This window comes from Chrysemys picta, chromosome 12, assembly GCF_011386835.1.
Source record: "Chrysemys picta bellii isolate R12L10 chromosome 12, ASM1138683v2, whole genome shotgun sequence".
NCBI classification, from domain to species: domain Eukaryota; kingdom Metazoa; phylum Chordata; order Testudines; family Emydidae; genus Chrysemys; species Chrysemys picta.
The window spans coordinates 42,112,162-42,132,510 of record NC_088802.1 but is presented as its reverse complement, the minus strand read 5'-3'; the positions used below and the strand labels follow the sequence as shown (position 1 = coordinate 42,132,510).

General features: G+C 46.1%; 2 protein-coding genes across 12 annotated transcripts in view; one reads left to right on the top strand and one right to left on the bottom strand.

Annotated features, from left to right (window-relative positions):
* Positions 1–6,347, bottom strand: part of ACOX1 (acyl-CoA oxidase 1) — a 31,977-nt gene extending 25,630 nt beyond the window's left edge. Inside the window, exons 1-3 of one of the 5 annotated variants that reach the window (XM_065562740.1) lie at positions 6,101–6,311; positions 5,012–5,171; positions 753–913 (exon numbers count right to left, since the gene is read on the bottom strand). In XM_065562740.1, coding sequence (XP_065418812.1) covers positions 753–913; positions 5,012–5,171; positions 6,101–6,209 — 430 coding nt within the window. In that variant the 5' untranslated portion in view covers positions 6,210–6,311. Of the gene's footprint in view, positions 1–752; positions 914–5,011; positions 5,172–6,100 lie in introns of all 5 variants that reach the window. The other 4 variants (XM_008163888.4, XM_005297505.5, XM_065562739.1 and 1 more) reach the window with 4 other exon arrangements.
* A 46-nt stretch (positions 6,348–6,393) lies between these two features.
* TEN1 (TEN1 subunit of CST complex) lies at positions 6,394–19,421 on the top strand. 7 transcript variants are annotated; one of them, XM_024101783.3, is made up of 5 exons: positions 8,622–8,756; positions 10,858–11,011; positions 15,958–16,142; positions 16,285–16,442; positions 18,380–18,654. In XM_024101783.3, exons 3-5 carry the CDS (start codon positions 16,054–16,056, stop codon positions 18,514–18,516), a joined length of 384 nt encoding a protein of 127 aa, XP_023957551.1. In that variant the 5' UTR covers positions 8,622–8,756; positions 10,858–11,011; positions 15,958–16,053; the 3' UTR covers positions 18,517–18,654. The 7 variants fall into 7 exon arrangements, with proteins under 7 accessions (XP_065418815.1, XP_023957551.1, XP_005297566.1 ...); XM_024101785.3 differs by lacking the exon at positions 10,858–11,011 and adding an exon at positions 12,237–12,338 and having other exon boundaries at positions 8,725–8,756; XM_065562742.1 differs by lacking the exon at positions 8,622–8,756 and adding an exon at positions 12,237–12,338 and having other exon boundaries at positions 10,888–11,011.
* Positions 19,422–20,349: the final 928 nt, after the last annotated feature.

The window sequence follows — 20,349 nt, the reverse complement described above, 5'->3', positions numbered from 1 at the left end:
CATTTTCTCAGCCACTGAAACTTCACTTGCTGGGACTTGTATATTTTGCAGTCTTGGGCACTGTGCTGCTTAGGGAATAGGATTCCCTGGGTCCACAATCAGTTCTTGTGTTTTGATAAATTCAGAAAATAGGAACAGGGCTTTTCCCTATAAAACAGAACTTTCCATAAAAACATATAGCTAAATGCAGCTACACCTAGAACAAACAGTGCTTGGGACAAGCATACCTATAACCAGTCTTTCATAAACATGTGATGCACAACTTCACCAAGCTACATTATACCTAAAGACATATGGCTGAGGTATTTAGGCTGCTCATCAATGCATTAGCTTCACTTTGCAACTTACATATCCTAAATTCAGGCACAAACAGAACTACTGCTGACTTCTGTTAGTCCTTGGTACCATAATCAATAGAATATTCAAGCTCCTCTAGGCAAAAACCTCATCTTTTAATCTTTGTTTTAACAACTATTAAGTTAGTGACCAAGCAGGAGGTGTATTTTTTAAAAAAATGTCATAATTAAAGCCATTTGCGAGTGAGAGACTGTTGTCAACCAGTAGAAGAACTCTACTGTGGCCTTAATGGTCAACTGGCCTTTGGGGTGTGTTTTTTTTTGGTTTTGTTAATTTTTTAATTTATATTTATTGTGTCCTTCACCCTTTAGATTTTAACTACAGAGCATCACCACCAATTTATTAGCTGGAGTCACAGCACAGAGGTTACCCATTGGTCTCTAAAAGGAACTAACCGTGGCCCATCTCAGTCTGGGCATAGGTTCCAATTATTTGGAGTCCATAGGTCGGAGGTAGCCATTTGTCTTGCTGAGCAACAGTGCATTGGTTCTGTAAGGTGTTTGTAAACATGCTGAAGTGGAGACCTAAAGGTTCAACAAAAGAGCCCTGGCAAGTTCTGCAGGAGAGAAAAAAGAAGGATCAGGGTCTCAGCCTTACTTTAAGTGTGCTCCTGAAAGAGCTTTCCTCCATCTCCAGCAGCTGTACACAGTAGACTTGCTTATGCTTTTGGTGTTCATGGACTTAAAAGTCTCAGTAGTAAACCTTAGACATGTAGAAATCATAAGCAGTGCTAATGGGGAATGAACCAATACCTTCTGAACAGTTCCTTCTTCCTGCAATTTTTTGCTCCTATTATATTAATCACAAAAATCTTGCTCTACTTCTTGAACTCAGTGGAAGCCTGGAACTGAAGACGCTTAAAATGAAGGGCATACCATTAGTTTTATTAAGTTCAGCTGCAATTCAGATATCTTGCTTTGCCTGAAAACATTTAGCTTTCCTGACTCAAAACCCAATAGAGCTGGTAATTGGAAGAGTGGTGAGGCCTGGGTGTCCAGTTGCAGCATGGGGTTTGCTTTAAGGAAGTGCAGTCATGCTGAACAGACCACTGTCAATTAGGAGCATTCAGGGATTAGGAAGGAAGAAGCTTCTTAACGAATGGTCCATGCTGAAAAGTTTTAGTCCACAAGTTATACGGATAGTAAGGTGGCTACTTTCCCTTTGACATTTTGTAGAACTTACGTTTATTAAGTGCTCTTTTCATTTCTTGATCATACCAGTATCTGATTAGTTGATCCTCTAAGACTGGAATGTCCAGGATAAGCAGAAACACAGAGCGCTCTCATTTGTCCCAACCAGTGACCAGAATAGAGATGCACAGTGATAGAACCAGGCCATTCTCCCAGCGCGCGCACACACACACACACACACACACACACACACCTTGGACCCAGACAGATTTCTGTCTCTTCTGATTACCGATCTACAAGCACACTATCAGCGAGCCTTCTGGGTTTGCAATGGAGAGAGAACCATCAAACCTTTTGCAAAGTCAGCTGCTTCCTGGTAATGTGCAGGGAAGGGATTAAAGTTTTCCCACAGTGCACCACAGCCCTAAAGCTAGAGCAGCCACATTTCTAGGGGTGGGGGAGGCTAGGGATGCTGGGATATGGTTACTCTGACTTGGGTCTGCACACTGCAGTGTGGATGCCAGAGCCCTAGGTTCAAGCATGGGTTATAAAAGTCTTAACATAGGGTTAAAATACAATGTAGACACTCAAGCCCAGGGTTTCCTAACATAGGGCAGCTGACTCAGTCCCACTAATCCTGGGCATTCAAGTTTGATGACTGAACCTGGTTTTACTCGCCATACTGAATGTATGCAGTGTAGTTGTAGCCATGTTGGTCCCAGAATATCCAGAGACATTATGCAGGTCTGGAAATCCACACTCTCCATTCTCTGATTCCCCAAAGGGGTTTAATACTCTCTAAGACTTAACAGAAGTTCATTAAGCATGTTTAAAAGTATTTTCCAATTGCTTGTTAGCCAATCAGTTCTTCTCACCTTCCCAGCGTGATGATGAAGTTAGTTCAACAAGGGGTAGTCACACACCAAACTCCCAAGTTCAAAGTTCTGTCATTTTTTTGTTTTTTACAAAGTTCCTGTAGGCTACATAAGCTACTGAAAGGAAAGGAATTTGCTCACATTTTCAAAAGCAATTCCCCTGTGGACAGAAAATTTCAACCCAGAAGCTGAATTTTTTTTTGAACATTTAGCGTGTGAAAACAAGGTTTGTTACAAAAATATTTCAACTTCCGTAACTGAGAGTGACTGGCAACCATAAAAACACTTTGCACTTAGCTTTTGTCTATGTGGTAGGCGATTACAAAATAAGTTAAGGTGTGAACTGAAAGCACAACGGCTATTTCACTCTAACTCCCTGCATGGATAAGCCCTTAGATAAAGGACCACAAACTACTTCCAGAATGTTAGTGAAGCCTCACAATACCTCTGGTGAAGTATTATTCCCATTTGACAGACAAGGAAAATGAAGCAAAAAGTGAAAAGTTGCCCAAAGTTATGTAGCAATTCAGTAACGGAGTCTTATGTTACTAGCCCTTGTACATAACTTAGGTACATGACAAATAGAGGATACTCAAAAACAAACACTGAACTCTAGCCAGAAATCAACTGAGCAATTATTGGACTTTGTTACATTTTGCCTCAAGTATAGTTACATATTATCTTTGATTAAGAAAAAAAACTTTTGCTCAGCACAAATTTCAACATTTGCTCCCATTTTGTCAGTTGTAAAGCAAGTGAAATCGTCCCCTTAATTTCTTCTGTATATTAACTCAATACCAAAATCCTCCTGTATATTATGTTAAACAATTTAAATGCAAAGAGTATCAGGAAACTCAGTTACAGTTTCCACATAAATCCCTACTTCATATACACAAATATAGCACTGTACTTTATTACTGCATATGCTAAGTTTTCTGCATTAATTATGTGTGACATATGAAGAAGCTAAGGCTGTTGCCAGAACGATAACTTTGGACTTCCTGAATTTTTCAGTTAGAGCCTGATCCACAACCCATTTGAATTTATGGTCTACTGACTTCATTGGAATTTAGATCAAGTCCTATATTGTCATCCATAACACTGCAATAGCATAGGATTATTAGTGCAAACACCACCATCACTCTGAATTTCCTCAATGGAAGAATTACGTTTTGTACAATTTAGAAAAATATACAAAGAGGGCTATCTTACAAGAGAGAAAACGGGAACTGCTATGTACAAATAACTGAATTATATTCCATATATAAAATACTAAATAGTCTTATTCATTTATGTTAGAGTAATTCACTGGACCTGAAATACATCTATAAATCCAAGTCTGTATATCAAAGACCAAATGTATCCTGTTACACATGTAGCTGAGAACACTCCTTCAGTTTCTATAAAAATAGTTTTATCAGCTGTTCCCAATATACAGTATTTACATTGCAAAAAATCATGAAAATTTGCTACCCAAGGCCACAAGATCTACTTGCTTACTCTTTTTCCATAAGAATAATTGAGAAGTGATATTTTACTCCTCCATTAAAAAAAAAAAAAAAAAAAAAGCCTCACCCAGGATAAGTGAATTTAGTTTGCCATAGAGTATCTGTAAGTTTTCTAATCAACAATGAATTTGAATATACATTAAAAAAAGATATATTCAGTGTTGAAAGAGCACTTCCAAAAGAATCACTTTCCAGAACAACTATCTCAAGAGATTTAGAGTCTTGGGAACTACAACCATTTTTGATGGGACAGTGAATCTTAATGAATTTGGCCTATCTGTCCAATCCAGTGTTTCCATGGATTTCAACAGGAGTTGGACTGAGCCCTTAGTAGGTACAATCAGATGCATATTTGTTTATTTAAATGAATACACCTCCAGGTACACTCATGCCTTTGCACCTAGGTTTTTAACTTTGCAGTCACTCACTGCAAAGTGAAGGAGTGAACTGAAAGCTACGTCAGACATTGATTTCTCAACTAAGTTTCTTAAACTGTGTCAAAGGTGCTTAACCATATTCAGAGCTAAGTTCATGGCAAGTTAGACTCTGTCTAATTCAGTTGTCAAAGATTTTTTTGTCCAACTTTGAATAATGCAAAAAAACAAATATAAGAGATCAGCTAAATGAAAGGTCAGACTAATTCTTTGGGCTAAAAGGAAACATTTCAAACCCAAAAGCATTGTTTTGTCTGAAAATTGTCTTAGGACCTCTTCAACAATGACAATACAATAGCTCTATTTACAAAGTGAAGTAATCAGCTTCATAGAAGTACATTAAAGACAGTGATCTCATTTACCCCACTAATTAAAACAGTCAACATATTTAATTCCTTATGGTTAATTTAGAATGACTAAGAGCCATTTTAGGGAAGTTTTTACTATCTTTGGCATTACAGAAGATTTGATCATTGCTAGGTTTATAATAAAGGAGTCTGAGGAAATGGACACTGTAGTCAATAGATTTGATCCCTAGGGAATTAGGGCGTGCGTCAAAGATCACTGAAGTCAAGACATGGGGGCTTTGGTTCAGGTTCCCAGTTTGCTTTAAAAAATTGAAGGAAAAAAAAAAAAAAGAGCTCTGATTTAATTGACGATGCAGAAGAATTTTCTTCTAGCATCTGCTTTGCATCAGAGTCAGGTACCTTTTAAACCAGTAGATTTCATCAGGATCTGCAATCCCATACTCTCTGAGCTTCACCACCATCAGGGCGCTCTTCCTGATGGCTTCCTCATAGCGCTGGCTGCGGGAGAGGAAATTCAAATCCTCATGCTGGAAGTCTGGATCATTCAGAACTAAGGCTTCTGAGGGCACAAAGGAAGAACAGAAAAGGAATTAATGGTCAAGAGATCAAGACAGTCATCCCCCGAGGAAGGGTAAAACTATAAGGATTGTTATGCTCAGCCCTGAGATACTAAAATCTGAAGCAAGTTCAGGTGCAATTGCTAGTCAAAATACTTCTTGTCGTGGATCATTTTCATATTAAGTGTATGTTCAAGCACCTTTTAGTCAGTAATTCACTGGTATGGCACCACAGGGCACTAAGGTACTCATATAGTTCCCATTATTGTAGTGTATCTAGCCTTGTAACACCCCTGTTAAGTAGAGAAGTGCTACACTAGCCACATTTTACAAGTGGGGAACTGAGAGACTAAATGTCTTGCTCAAGGTCACACAGGAAGTCTGTGGCAGAACACGGAAACAAACCCGGCCCTAGGCTACTGCCCTAACCACTGGACCATCCTTTCCCACAGTCCCATATGGGGCCCCTGGGTATAAGGCAGGAGCAGGAAGCAATATCAAGCACCTACCTATGAGCGCCTTGCCTTCTCTAGGGACAGAAGATGCAAGATTTCCATATATGTGGTGTCCAACTTACCTGGCGGGGTCGGGGAGAAGGGCAATACTACAAACCCCCCAATTGAGCTCCTGGGGTAGTACACACACAGGACTGGGAGCTCCCCAGGATCCAGTGGGGGCGGTCTCAAAGTGGGCACGGAGAGGGGTAGGGGAGTACCCCAACGTGAGGAAGGGGGTCCCCTCAGAGCCCGTGGGGGAGGGGCGCCCGGGGCGACTCCGTCCCGTGAGGAGGGGGGTCCCCTAGAGCCCGTGGGGGAGGGGCATCCGGTGCGAGGGGGGTCCCCTCAGAGCCCGTGGGGGAGGGGCGTCCGGGGAGGCTCGTCCTGTGAGGAGGGGGGGTCCCCTAGAGCCCGTGGGGCGCTCGGGCGCTCACCGATCTCCCTGCGGCGCCGGGTCCGCTCGGCGCCCCCATCCAGGACGTGGGTGAGGAGCTCGGGGTTGAAGGAGGCCGAGTCACGCTCCCTGCGCAGATCCTTGTTCATGGCGGTGGCTCACCGACTCCGTGACCCCCACCCAGCCCGCACTGACTGACTACGCGTCAATGCCAGCAGCAGCCGGACAGCTTCGAGCCCCGCTCCCAGCCCCGCCCCCTTGCGTGCTACGAGAGAGGGCGGCGACCTGAAGAGAAAGCGATTGGCGCGCGGCTCCGTCACTCACCACGCGCGCATGCGCAAGGGCCTGCTGGGTGAGTGCGTTGTAGCCTAGTGCTAGGCTAGCTCTTTGCAGGGGGCGGGGCCGGGGTTCATTCACTGGTGTGATGAGCAGGCGGGAGCTCTGCCCCAGCAGTTCCTTCACCCTAGCGCAAGGTGCAAAGGTGGAGTGGGGCTCTGGCCAAGTAGCAGGTTACGCAGTGCTTAATTTGTGCCAGGGCTGGGCCCTGGCTCTGGGTTTGCTGTATCGGTTATGAACATAAAAAACATTGCTTGAGCTCGGGCACTTTCATTACAAATTAAGCACTGGAGTCAGGGCCCACAGCCTAGTAGGTGACAACCCTTGAGGGGAACACTGCGTATCAGGGAGCAGGGCCGGCTCTAGCTTTTTTGCTGCCCCAAGCAGCCCCCGAACCCCCCGAGCCTCCCCGCCGCCCCCCTACAGAGCGCCGGAGCCCACCCCCCCCCTGCGCCGAGCGCCGCCGGAACACCCCCCGAGCGCCGAGCCGCCGTCCCCCCCCGAGCGCCGCGCCACCGGAGCCTGCCCCTGCCGAGTGCCGCCAGAACCCCCCTCCAGCGCCGCGCTCGCGCCGCACCCCCACCGAGCGCCGCGCGCCGGACCCCCCCCCCAGCCCCGAGCCCTGCGCTGCCCCCCCCCGCCAAGCGCCGCGCCGCCGGAGCCCGCCCCCGCCCCCTGCAGAGCGCCGCCGGAACCCCCCTCCAGCGCCGCGCCCGCGCCGCCCCCTTGCCGAGCCCCACGCAACCGGAGCCCGCCCCCTCAGCGCCAAGCCGCGCTGCCAGAGCGCCCCCCCCCTGTGGAATGCCGTGCCGCACCCCCCCCGCCGCCCCTTACCAGGTGCCGCCCCAAGCACGTACTTGGGTGCCTGGTGCCGGCCCTGCAGGGAGAGGTTGAGGCAGCGAGTTATTGTGCTCAGGAGGGGGAAGATCAATGGGTTAAGAAGTTAAAAGGCTGTGTCTTAAAACACAACAAGGGGAACAAAACAGACCCTAAATCTGATCATCTACATTTTGAAGGAACTAGCTGCCATAGCGGGAATGGATAGCACTGGCAAATAGACACAAGTGACGTGCACAGCTACATCCTGAGCAGATGCTGGATATTCCTCCAAAAGGCCACTGAGGTTCTTGTGGTTTTGAACTTTGGTATCATTTGCATAATGGGCCATGCAAGTTTTTTGTTGTTGTTGAAATCACAAGGGATGGAACGAAATGCATTGCAACAAGTAACTATTTCAGGGCTCTGTGATGCAATTAGTGCAGTCCAGTGAATTAATTGCAAAGAACAGTGACATTTTAGGGCTCTAGCAGTGCATTCCTGCATCCACTGCACAGCTAAAGTACCGGAGAGCCCATGCACACCTTGAGAGGCACAGCAGTAAATCAAAACAGAAACATAAATTTGCAGGGCTTTATGAGTTACAGCTCCAGCATCCTATTAAGTGCCCATTTGTTATTTAACATACTGCAAACAGGTCTGGGTGCTATTATGCTAGGCACTGCAATGCTGTTACAAAACAAAATAAACTATTTTGATATAAAGCCTTAAACTGATTTAAGAGTGTTCTCACCAAAAACTGCATCAATTTAACAAAATCAGTTTTCAAACTTAATTAGATAAATGGGCACTCAAACTGAGCATAAACTAGTCCACTGCCAGTATCATCAGAGCTGGAAATAGAATCCAGGTAGCATTCCCAGTCCCCTCCGCTATCCACCAAAGTGGTACCTCTCCACGAAGATTATTTCACAATTTAATTTTAAAATCAACACAAATAAATATATCTGGTGAAACGGACGAAGTGTAGCCCTTTAGCTTCCTAACACTGTGCATCCGAAGAAGTGGGCTGTAGTCCACGAAAGCTTATGCTCTAATAAATTTGTTAGTCTCTAAGGTGCCACAAGTCCTCCTGTTCTTCTTTAAACATAAGTTAGTGGCCTGGATTTCTCTATTTTAGATGCATAGCTAGCCTCCTACCTTCAGAAACTGTGATTGCCCCCTGTCCAATGCATGTGTAATACATTTTTCAGAACTATGTGGGAAGGAGTCAATAACTATTAAAGCCTCCGGTTGCAACACATCATTGGCACAAAGCAGAGGGAGTGATTAATGGAGACAGACATTCTTTAAATAGCCGGGAGAGAACCTGACTATGCACATTCATTCACTGGCATAAGTTCCTCTGCAGGGCTTTGCAGCTGCCACCTGCAAGGGAAGACTGGGCTGAGCAATTTTGTCTAATCATGTGGCCCGGCGCCTGGCCACGTGGGAAAGCAGAGGGAGGAGATTTATTGCAGAGCTCTCTCTGGCTTCCAAGTTCCTGGTGTGTGTGTGTGTAAGCAAACGTCCTAGGGAGAGAGGTAAGGGACAGCGCATTGTATGACCTCTCCCCCAAGCGTCCCAAGAGAATGAGGGAGGGTCACAGAGACCCTAACGGAGGGTGAAAAAAACCACAGAGCAGGCCCTAAAGATCCTGAAAGAGAAATCAGAGACCAAAGGGTGGGGAATGGGGGTGCCCAATGGCCCAGCGGTGAGCTAAGGAAACAGACACGTGACACAAAATGTGGGGGAAGCAGCCCTGCCACTGCCAGGTTGCTTGGTGAGTTAAGCTCCCCTTAGCATGAGTGACAGGTTCCTGACTAAGCCCCAGGAAGTAAATGGCTAATTCTCTATAGCACTGAACATGAGATGGCTCCCAGGTTTTGGGGAGGAGAAACACTGTACCTGCAGAGTGTCAGAGCACAAACCCCTTGATCCCATTATACACCCTCTCCGGGTCCCCTGAACTCTTGCCAGCTATCCTTTCCTCACGGACTGCCCCCAAACCCTCCAGTTCCCCCTCCTTGTTCTTCCTTCTTTCCCCCTTCATTTTCTCCTCTTTCCATCGCTCACTCTTTTTTGCTTCCCTCCTCCCCCAGTCAATTGCTGCTGGTTGCCAACTTTCTAATTGCACAAAACTGAACACCCTGGCCCCACACCTGCTCCTTCTCTAAAGCCCTGCCCTCCCCTCCCCCACTCACTCCAGCCTCCCTCCCTCATTTTCACTGGGCTTTGGGCAGGGAATTGGAGTGTGGGAGGAGGTGAGGGCTCCGGCTGGGGGTGTAGGCTTCAGGGTGGGGCCAGAAATGAGGGGTTCAGGGTGTGGGAGGGGGCTCTGGGCAGGGCAGGGGATTGGGATGTGGGAGGGGGTTTGGGGTACAGGAGGGGGTTCTGACCTTGGGCAGGGGATCGGGGTGCGGGAAGGGGATCGGGGTGCAGGCTCCAGCCGGCGCTTACCTCAGGGGGCTCCTGGTCGGTGGCACAGTGTGGCTAAGGTAGGCTCCCTGCTTGCCCTGGCTCTGTGCTGCTCCAGGAAGCAGGGCTGGCTCCAGGCACCAGCCCAGCAAGCAGGTGCTTGGGGTGGCCAACGGAGAGGGGTGGCACGTCCGGCTCTTTGGCGGCGGGTCCCTCACTCCCTGTCGGAGCGAAGGACCTGCCGCCGAATTGCCACCGAAGAATGAAGCGGCGGCCATGGAGCAGATCGCGATCGCGGCTTTTTTTTTTCTTTTTTTTTTTCTTTTTTTCTTTTTGCTCCTTGGGGCGGCAAAAACCCTGGAGCCAGTCCTGCCAGGAAGTGGCCATCATGTCCCTCCCCTAGGAAGAGGAGCCAGGTGCCTCTGCGCGGTGCGCACTGTCTGCACTTGCAGGTACTGCCCCCACAGCTCCCATTGGCCACAGTTCCCGGCCAATGGGAGCTGTGGAGCCGGCACTGGGCATGGTGGCAGCATGCAGAGCTTCCCTGATCGCCCCTGTGTGTAGGGGCCAGACATGCCGGCCGCTTCCAGGAGCATGTGGAGGCAGGGCAAGCAGGGAGCCAGTCTTAACCCCGCTGCGCCGCTGACCGGACTTTTAATGGCCCGGTCACTGGTGCTAACTGGAGCCGCCAGGGTCCCTTTTCGATTGGGCGTTCTGGTTCAAAACCAGATGCCTGGCAACCCTACTGCTGCTTCCCGCTCTCCATATCAGTTTGTGCTTCCCTGCCAAAATTAGTTAGTGCTGCCCTGTAGCCTTTTCAACGGGCCCTGCTGCTACAATCTTTGCCTCCTCACTAAGGCCTGGCGGGGCTGGGTGGGATGCAGAGACTTTATGTACCCTTCAGGCCTGGGGAGAGGAAGCTGATCAGGAATCTTCTCCCTTCCTCAGGTTCTTGGGGTGGGTGTGCTGGAATCTTTGCTCCCCCTTTCTCCTGGCTATGAGGAGCTTCGCTCCTGCTTCCCACTGTCTCCTGGGGAAGGAGCTCCTGTGCACAACAGGCTGGCGTACTGTGGGGGCCCTGCCAGGAGAAGGGGAGTGCACCAGTGTGGCATAGAGGGAACTTTGGACATGGGTATATTTTAGTCTCTAAGCAAGAGGTGGTGATACAGGGTGCTGGGGGCGGGGGGGGGGGAGGGAGCTAAGAGCATCCCTGATTTATTTTGACAGTGGGCTACTGGTTTTCCAGTTGGCTGATGATGACGACACCCTTAAATGGCTGGGCCCATTGCACATACACCACTGAGGGCATCAGGAAGTGTAGTTTGAAAGGAGAAATGACTACTCCGTGTGCTCGGCTGCTGGGATCTAGTGAAGCCAACAAGTGAGTTCCATTGATCTTGGACTAGGGCTGTGGAGAGAGATCTCCATGTATTAAAGCTCTTAAATGGAGTTAAGGAACCTAACTCCCATATACATATACTGAAGCAGCAGGAAGTTGCTGATCTCACAAGTGTTCCAGCCGTATTTGCCACTTTTTGACAGTCTCGGTCACGGAGGAAAGAAGGTCTTATGGCTGCAGAACAAGACCGAGCGTTAGGACTCCTGTGTTCGGTTTCTAGGATAAAAATAGCTACCACTTATCTGGTGTATAAATATGAGCAGGTCCTTTAACCTCAATTTCCCCATGTGTAAATGGGAGCGGTAAATATGTTTGTCCCTAAAGTGGTGTTGGGAGCTTCTTAATTAATGTTTGCTAAAGACTTTGAGATCCCTTTATGGAAGGCGACATTAGGGTAAAGTATTGTTATAGCTGAGGTGATACAGGCTCCACCTAGGAAGGTGGCATTACAATGGTTCCTGAAACTTTAATACCTAGAGTAAACACTAACTAGCCTGATCCCAACATGCCAGAGGTGAGAGTAGTAAGGTGAGATTATCCTGTCTGCTACTTCTGAAGCACGTTTTCTGTAACATGACCGTGAGAGCTACTAAATAATTTCTCAAGGGAAGTGCATGAAAACCCATTTGAAAGTAGGTGGTTCAATACAGTAGTACAGGGGTCGGCAACCTTTCAGAAGTGGTGTGCCGATTCTTCATTTATTCACTCTAATTTAAGGTTTCGCGTACCAGTAATACATTTTAACGTTTTTAGAAGGTCTCTTTCTATAAGTCTGTAATATATAACTAAACTATTGTTGTATGTAAACTAAATAAGGTTTTTAAAATGTTGAAGAAGCTTCATTTAAAATTAAATTAAAATGCAGAGCCTTCTGGACTGGTGGCCAGGACCCGGGCAGTGTGAATGCCACTGAAAATCAGCTAACGTGCCGTGTTTTTCATGTGTGCCATAGGGTGCCTACCCCTGCAGTAGTAAATGTACAACAGGGAACAATCTTGTCTTGACCAGGACTCCTTCATTTGTAGAACCTATAGGTCAAATTCAGACTGGGTGTAGATAGGTCTAACTCCATTTACTTTCTGTTATGACTAAGTTAGAAAACCAGTCAGTATAGCCATTCAGATTTCGGAATCAAGTTACACAACCACAGTAGAAAACATTCATAATTACTAATTTGGAAAGGTGACTTTGTTTAAATTTTTGACAGAGTCCCTAAGGATAGGGCATCACTCATGCCAATTGGTTATCAACTCTAGTGCTGCTAACTCAGAGGAAAAACCATCCACTGCTAGATCACAAAACAAATTTGGTAAGTTACTTACATGCCCAATCACCAAGGTCTTCTTCCCAATAGATCTACATTAGTCAACCCTTTTAGCCTATTTCCCAATGAATTACACCTCTACCCCGATATAACGCGACCCGATATAACACGAATTCGGATCTAACACGGTAAAGCAGTGCTCCGGGGGGGCGGGGCTGCGCACTCTGGTGGATCAAAGCAAGTTCGTTATAACACGGTTTTACCTATAACGCGGTATGATTTTTTGGCTCCCGAGGACAGCGTTATATCTAGTAGAGGTGTATTTTAGTTGTAGGATGTGACTGATCCTCCTAGTAACCTAAGATAATCGCCTATGTTTGTGACAGTTCAAAAAGCTTCCACGCTTTGTCTTATGTCTGTATACACCTGGAACTTGAAAGGCCGAGTGAAACCATTAACTATGGTAGATATATGTACCGTGTTCTATAATCCCAGTTAACAAAAGTAACTTGTTCAGTTTTAAAACTGTTCTGCAACAGTCTTGATTGGAACCGGTTACAAAACAGACACCCACACATCTGTGATAATCTTTAAAACACATACATAAGCACATACGCTTTCTTACTAATAGGTACTTAGCTTCAGGATGCGGTCAACTGACTGATTTGGGTCATCACCCAACAGAAAGTCTGTGTGTTACTTGTCAGAGTTCAGGGCAGATGCACCTGTTTTCACTCACTCTCAGGCTTTCGGTTCCCCTGGCCATCACCTCCGATGGGTGGAGACCCACGTCTCGCTGCCTTCTGAACAGGGTACGTCCAAGCTGAACAGTTCCCTGCCTTCACAGTGGTATTCCCAGCAAAGCCAGTCTGCTTAAACAGGCCTGCTTGGGTTCTCTTCAAAGACATTTAACAGGTGTAATGGCTACAGTTATAAGATACCACAGGATTTCCTATGCAAGCTTACTTTATTCTTAAGGTAAAAAGCACTACAGTGAAAACATTAAAACCAATAAAAGAACCTACACACACGCTACCAGCTGTCTCCAACAAGTGACTAGTGACAACTGGCAAATTAGTCCTTCAGACTCCAAAGGGGTCTCTTGTTTGTCAAGTTCATAACAGCCTCAGCTCAGAACTGGCACATTCATGACATGTTTAGTCCACTTTTTATATAGCTCAGGCATCTTTGATTTCAGGAGCTGGTAAAGTAGCAGACAATTAGCTTCTCTCTCCAGGGCATAGCTTCCGAAGAATGGATTTGAAGTGGGTCACTTGCATTCCCCTCATTGCCCAGGTATTTCCTAGAAATCCGCTTTCTACGCATTGTCCCAAAAAGTCCTTTGACGTTCCTAACATTTACATTAGTCAAGTCCCTAGAAACGATGCATACAATCCTACAACACCACAATTGCATTTTAAATAATACAATAGACCTAAAAGGTATTCAACCTAATTCAATAAGGTTTCATTTAATTCAGTAACGTTTAGCTTAATTCCATAAGGTTTGTCCAGGATATAGCAGGATATTGACAGTCTGTCACATTAATTATCACCAAATCTTTGCTGATCTGCTAGCTTTCAGCTCAGTTATTGTTCACAACAGGAGTTGACTCTACAAACACAGGTGAGTGAAGGACAGTTCCTCTCCCCCCCCCCATATGCTAATAGGCAACCTGAATGCCTGGAAAATAGAAAGACAGTTAGAAGTGCCTATCTGAGATAAGGACTTGATGTCACCAGGAGAGCTTCCACATGGCTGGCCTAGACCTCAGTCTTCTCCCTTCTCAGTGTCCTCAGCTTTCAGGAAGCGATGTGTTGAAGGAGACAGGCCTGTTTTTGCTGGGTGGTCCACCTTGGTTCCTCTTGGAAGTGCTGGCATGGACTAATTGTATGGTGACCCAGCCTTCCGAAGTTTTGAAATATTAACTCAAAGTGAGTGAGTCTCTCTCTCTCACAAGCCAGTCAGGGAACAAGATATGAGCTCTTGCTGCTGGAACTGGAATTTTCCAGTCTCTTTGTGCAACACATCTTGTCAGACCAGCTTGTGTAAGACAAGGTAACCGTAACTATTGGTACAGCCACCGTGGGACATACCTTGAACACTCTCTGCAAGTTGCTTTCCCTTTGGGATGCATACTTTTGGCCAGTTTTGCAGTTATGCTTGCTCAAATTGCAGTTTCTCCATCAACACTCTGCTAGCGGCTGAAAAGTCCAGTTTAAAGTTCCCATAATTTCCATATTCTTTGATGCTTTTTAAGCTTGTTTTAGCAGTCCATTACACAGGGCAGAGTCACGTCAAGAACTGTGGTTGTCCAGCAGGTCAGAACAGCGTATCCATCTTCCATTTCTGTTCTCCTTGTTTTAACAACAATGGTTGGACCTTAGCATGTATGGTTGAGCCGAGTCTGTGCATTATTTACCAAGCAGTTACATTTTGGATTATTCCATTCAGTGGTCAATGGTCCTTAGCATTATAAACACGCTATTTGACTCATTTCTTTTTATTTACGGCCTTTTTTTAGCACAGGTGTATTTCACTAACTTGATAGCAGAAGCATGCTTGTTTAGCCTTACTGCTTCACTTTATTACTTTAGCTAAAATAAAGCAATAGGAACGCAACCTCTTTCTTTCCCATGAGGCAAATCCTGTTCCTAAAGTTTACAATGTTTTGCCCAACGCTGTATTACTTAGAGTTGACTTTCTTTGTACTCGAGGACGGCCTGTATCCCCATTTGAAGTTGTATTAGATTCCATCAAGTCCCCCATTTTACAGCTGTATGTGGCATATCATATACTAACAGTGTTTGATAGTATACGATTGATTTTCAGTTCATTCATTCACAGGGGAAAGGCGGAAGTCTCTCTAGCTGCACCAGCAGTACACCTTTGTGAAAGGCTGCAGCCACTCTGGGTTTCCGCAGATTATTGGATAAATCTAGCTGTTAGACCTTGGGCTTTTATTCTGTCAGCTCGCTGGTCTGTCTTTACTAAAAGGTTTTAATACTTGCCTGGGTATTAAATAGCAATAACTCAATTTCGGGGCCTTAGTTACTATGTGGGTTATAGTGTTGTGTACACACACTATCACAATCACCTCTGTATAGGATCTTCAGCACCCCAGGAATATTCGGAGAGGCAGTGTAATCTAGCGGCTTGATCACAGGGCCGGGAGCAAGATAGGGTGACCAGATGTTCCGATAAAATCGGGACCGTCCCAATATTTAGGCGTTTGTCCCGTGTCCCGACTGATGTTAGGTCAGGACGCAATTTGTCCCGATATTTCGCGATACTCTTTTTTTTTTTTGCTCCACCGGCGGCACTCCACTTTTTTTTTTTTTTCTCTGCCAGCGACCCCTCCTCCCCCCGCCTCTCCTCCCCCAGTGTGTCCCGATATTTTCTGGTCACCCTAGAGCAAGAAGCTCCCAAGTCCTTTAATCCCAGCTTTTTTGCTGACCCACTGTGGGGCAAATCTTATTCTCTCTGCGCTTCAATTTACCCCCTCTCGTGAAATGGGGTAAGTATGTTCCTGTTTCAGAGCAGTTGTGAGAATTAAAGTTGGTGTAGCACTTTGATAGTACTTGGTGATTATTGTTAAACCTCTCAATCAAGAGAAAATATCTTTATACATAAGGCCTTAATGCATCCATTGGGTTTTTTGTAGGTACATTTTGGGGCCTATGAAGGTTGACTAACATCCCTTTAAATACCTGCCCAGAATTTTGTCTGTTTGTGGAACCTGCAGCAGCAGCTCTGCAAGATGCTGCCCAGTCCTGGTGTTTATTATTTTCCTTGGGAGATTAACTCTGGATCAGTCGCAGATGGGGAGACCCTGCGAACGTTTGGCAGGTGAGAACAGCTTTTTTCAGGCCAACGCTACTTTCAACAGTGTCTCTGTCGCGTCTGTAGTTCCTTTTTTTCTTCCTTGCGTCCTCTCAACTCACTTTTTAGGGTCCCTGCTGCTGAGTTCACTGAATCAATTGTGTTTCAGGTTACACTGTTATGACATGGTCCAGTCTGAAGCCATCCTGACAGCCCTGCGCAGTTCAGTCCAGCACCAGGTTTGTGTTTGCACCAAATTTGTGGAACCGTTCCAAGCCCAGCTTGGATCCCTATATGTGGCTCTGGGAGAGATTGAGCAGAGGGATGGTAAGTGCTTCTTTGTTTTCTCCTTACGTGAAAGGAGGAGCTGTCTGTTCGTCTGAGGAAAGGAAAAAAACATGCACTGGTTAGGCCTCTGTCCTCCTTTGCTCTCCCTCTCCACCCAAAGCAACTGTTCTGTTAGGTGAAGAAAATCATTCAAACTCACTCTGAGACACAGCATGTTTTATGGTTAGAGCAGGTTCTATTTCCAACTCTGCCACTGACTTCCTGTGTGACCTTGGGCAAATCACTCCTCTGCCCCATGCCTCAGTTTCCCCATGTATAATATCCGTATCCACCTTCATAAAGTACTTTGAGATTGGCACATGAAAGGCACTAGAGAAATGCCAAATATTACTATTTTTGTGGCTATGATAAAGGACCTTTCCTCTCTAAAGATAGCCTTATCTCGAAACGCTGCGATCGCTGTTCTTTGATATCACTATGCAGTTAATCAGTTGGTTACAGGGAAACTGGTGTTCTCGGCGGAGGCTTGGGACGGCCTAGTGCAGCTCAGCGTGTTTGTGTTTCAAAGTCTTAGGAAGTGGCAACATTAGAAGACACGTTTGATCGTAGAATAATATCATTTCGCTCATTTAAAGCATAGATGCTAAAACCAAGAAGTGTATTTTAAAATGAATGTTTTAGCTGAAATGAATTGCAGTGAACCCATGTTATAGGGAGGAAGGTTTGGTTTTAAAGTACGGGACTGAGAGTTAGGAGATCTGGGTTCTATTCCTGACTCTGCCATTGACTCACTGACACCTTGGGAAGGTCACGCCCGTCCTGTGCCCCAGTTTCCCCACCTGTAAAATGAGGAGGGTAATTATTAGGCTAACAGTGTTGCTGTGAGGACTGATTAGCCTATAAAGTGCTTGGAGATCCTCTGAGGGAAGGTGCCACAGAGACAAATTAATATTTTCTATCCTAGTTATTTGGGATTAGCATAGCTCCACAAACAGGACCCGATGCTTGTGCATTGAGCAGCCGACACAGTGAGCAAAGTGCAAGTTCCACACAGCTAACGCAGCAGGGATGTGTGTCTGCACATGTACCGTTGGAAATTATGGAGAATCTCCCCCCCCCCCGCCCGAACCTTTCTATCCCAACCCTAAATTTTCCATAACTCTCCAGCCTGTAATTGCCTTTCCTTGTCTGTATTTTGTAATTTGCAAACACATTTAACTCACTACATTGCAACATGCTGTTTACCTTGAGCCACAGCTTAGAAATCTTTGCGTCTCTTCTCCTTCCCTCAGAGCATCACAAATACATCCCCACTCTGAGGCATGGTATGTGAGGCGTGAAAGCAGTCCGACAAGCTCGGTGATGAAGGGCGCCAGATCCAATTTGTTAAGGTGCTCTGAGGATCATTTTATTTGCATTATAAGACGTAGAAAGCAAATGTTGGCTTGGCTGTACGCCAAGTGAAGCTGAGTGGCTTTGTCCCAGGCAACACCTTGTAATAATAATCATCAGTGAGTGGAATTCTTCTTAATTAGTTTGAGACTTATTACATACAAGATTTGTAACACCATGCCTTTCTGGATTGCCTTCCAGCTGACTGTCTCCAAGCACAGTCTAAACACAAATGATTTCAGTCTCACAGCACCACAGGCAATTGTTCCCATTTTGCAGGTGAGGCAATGAAACAGGATAAGACCAGAAAGTCCCACAGCTAGTCAGCGACAGGGCTAGTTTCAGAACCCAGGACTCCTGGCCTGCCACAGCTCCTGCTCTATGGAACAATCTCCCCATAACTCTCTGCTTCGGTCACTCGCTGCCTATTTTTAAAGTTCAGCTCAACCCCTTATTTTCTCCTGCCTCTCTCTCAATTTCTCTTTCAAGTCCTAGTCTGTAACAGTGGGGGTTCGGTCTGTGCAAAAGATGCTACGTAACCGTTCTCCTCTCGAGAAGCCGCATTCAGTATTTTATATTTGCAGGTGAGGGGCCTGTGCTGAAGGCTCGGGTGCTGACGTGCGTGGAAGGGATGAATCTGCCCTTGCTGGAGCAGGCAATACAGGAGCAGCGGCAATATTTCCGAGAGAGACAGGGGCAGGTGGAGAGCAGTGCCTCCTAGCCTTGCTGGAGGAAGGTGTTGTTGGACTGAGTCCAGGTCTCAAATGCATCACCTGCCTTCCGTCCTTCTCTGCATCCCGCTGCTCTTTTGCTGTTTTGGCACCATGAGCCCCAATCCGGTTCCGAGGTTGCTGCCCCTTTCCATAGTGTTTCAGGTTTTGGATGTCCTCCGAACGTGCATTTGCCTTAAGTGTTTTCAGGGGCTCATTTTTATCCCTCTTTTCTGTCCCGTCACATCAATGGGATGAACTGAGTGCCTGTGAAAGTCAGAGATACCAGGGGTTTAAGATGGTTCGCCCTCACACTTCTGTCAATAAGCTTCAGACCTAATCTGAAATACCCTCCACTATTCCAGTCATGGGCCCCATGCAGCTCTGCCAGTGCACCTCAGTCCTGACCCTTACAAACTCCCACCGTTCCAGTGCTCAAGCCTGTCTGGAAAAGAGATTGGGAAGCATGCAGAATTGAATGGCAACTTCAAGCAAATCTGCCCAGAGGACAAGACCAAATCCTCATCACACAAGAGCTGAGTCAGGATTTGAACCCAGGTCTCTAGAAACAAGAAAATGACGCACCAATTTATTACACTAGCTGGTGCATCTTTGCAGTTAAAGTCAATATCTCAGACTGAGACGAGCGTGGACAGTGTCTGTTGGCGTCAGTGGGAGTTGGGTGGGTGGGTGCGTTTGAGGAAGGAATTTGACCCAATGAATTCTGAAATATAAAATTGTGGTGCCCCGCAGATGGAGGTTAGTCATTTGTTTCCCTCCTTTCCAGGACGAGAGTAGGAGAGTGTCTGATCCTGCAGGTGCTTTCCTTTAAGAAAACCTAAATTGTCTCTGTTTTATTATTGTACTGAACGTGTTCTTTGACTGAAATGGTCATAAATAAAGGAGATGAAAAGAGCATGCAGCCTGCTTCCGTTAGTGATTAAAAACTGCATTCATGTTAAGGGGCCTGAATTCATCCCTGCTGTAACTCTGCTGAAGACGCAGGGAACTGAGTCAGGGGGGTGTTCTTTAATAATGGGTCTCTTTCAAGGGTACCTGGCTTTGGAAGAGCTCCGGGAGGAGGACATGAGACTACATCAAGGCTTGTCTACCTTCAGAACACACTACAAGACCTATCTGTTTACCAAAGCCATACTGCTGTAAATGAAGACAAATATTAACGTGAAGTGGGGAAAGAGAATGTCTGTGGGAGGGGAATAAAACAAACAAACTCAACTGCTCTAGAAAACCTCCCAAGGAGAGGTGGGGAGCAGCATTCACTGTGATGTCCAACTGGACAACACTTTGCACTTCAGTTACTTGTTTGGCTTGTAGATTCTATGGTGACATACAATAAAAGAAACTCTAGCTAGAGAATTCCCAATATGGAAGCCAGAGGGAGCTAGGTGTATATTAGGTTCCACATTACCTGGTGCCTGAAACCAAGACCTGAGACTTGCCTGTCATTTATACAGCTCACTATCTTGTTTGATTAGGTTGCACTGTATGTTTATTCACACAGTTATTAAGCCTTGTCTTCATGTGCTCTGGGCTCACTGTAAAACCTGAGATGGAGTCTTGAGAGGTAGTTTGGTTCTCCCAAAGGCCTGAACTAGAGCATGCGGACATTACAACTTACTAGTAACATTCAGATACAATTATTTTGTGGGTGGCCTGAACCATTTTAATTTGGGCTATTAGTTTTTAAGCTACTAGCCCAGCTGTGGAACAACAGGACATTTTAGGTCATTATTCGTACAGCCATGCCAAAGATCTGTGCAGTCAGTGGACCCATGTATGCCCTGCCATTCCACATCTTCAGAGGGCATGGGAGAGAGTCGCCA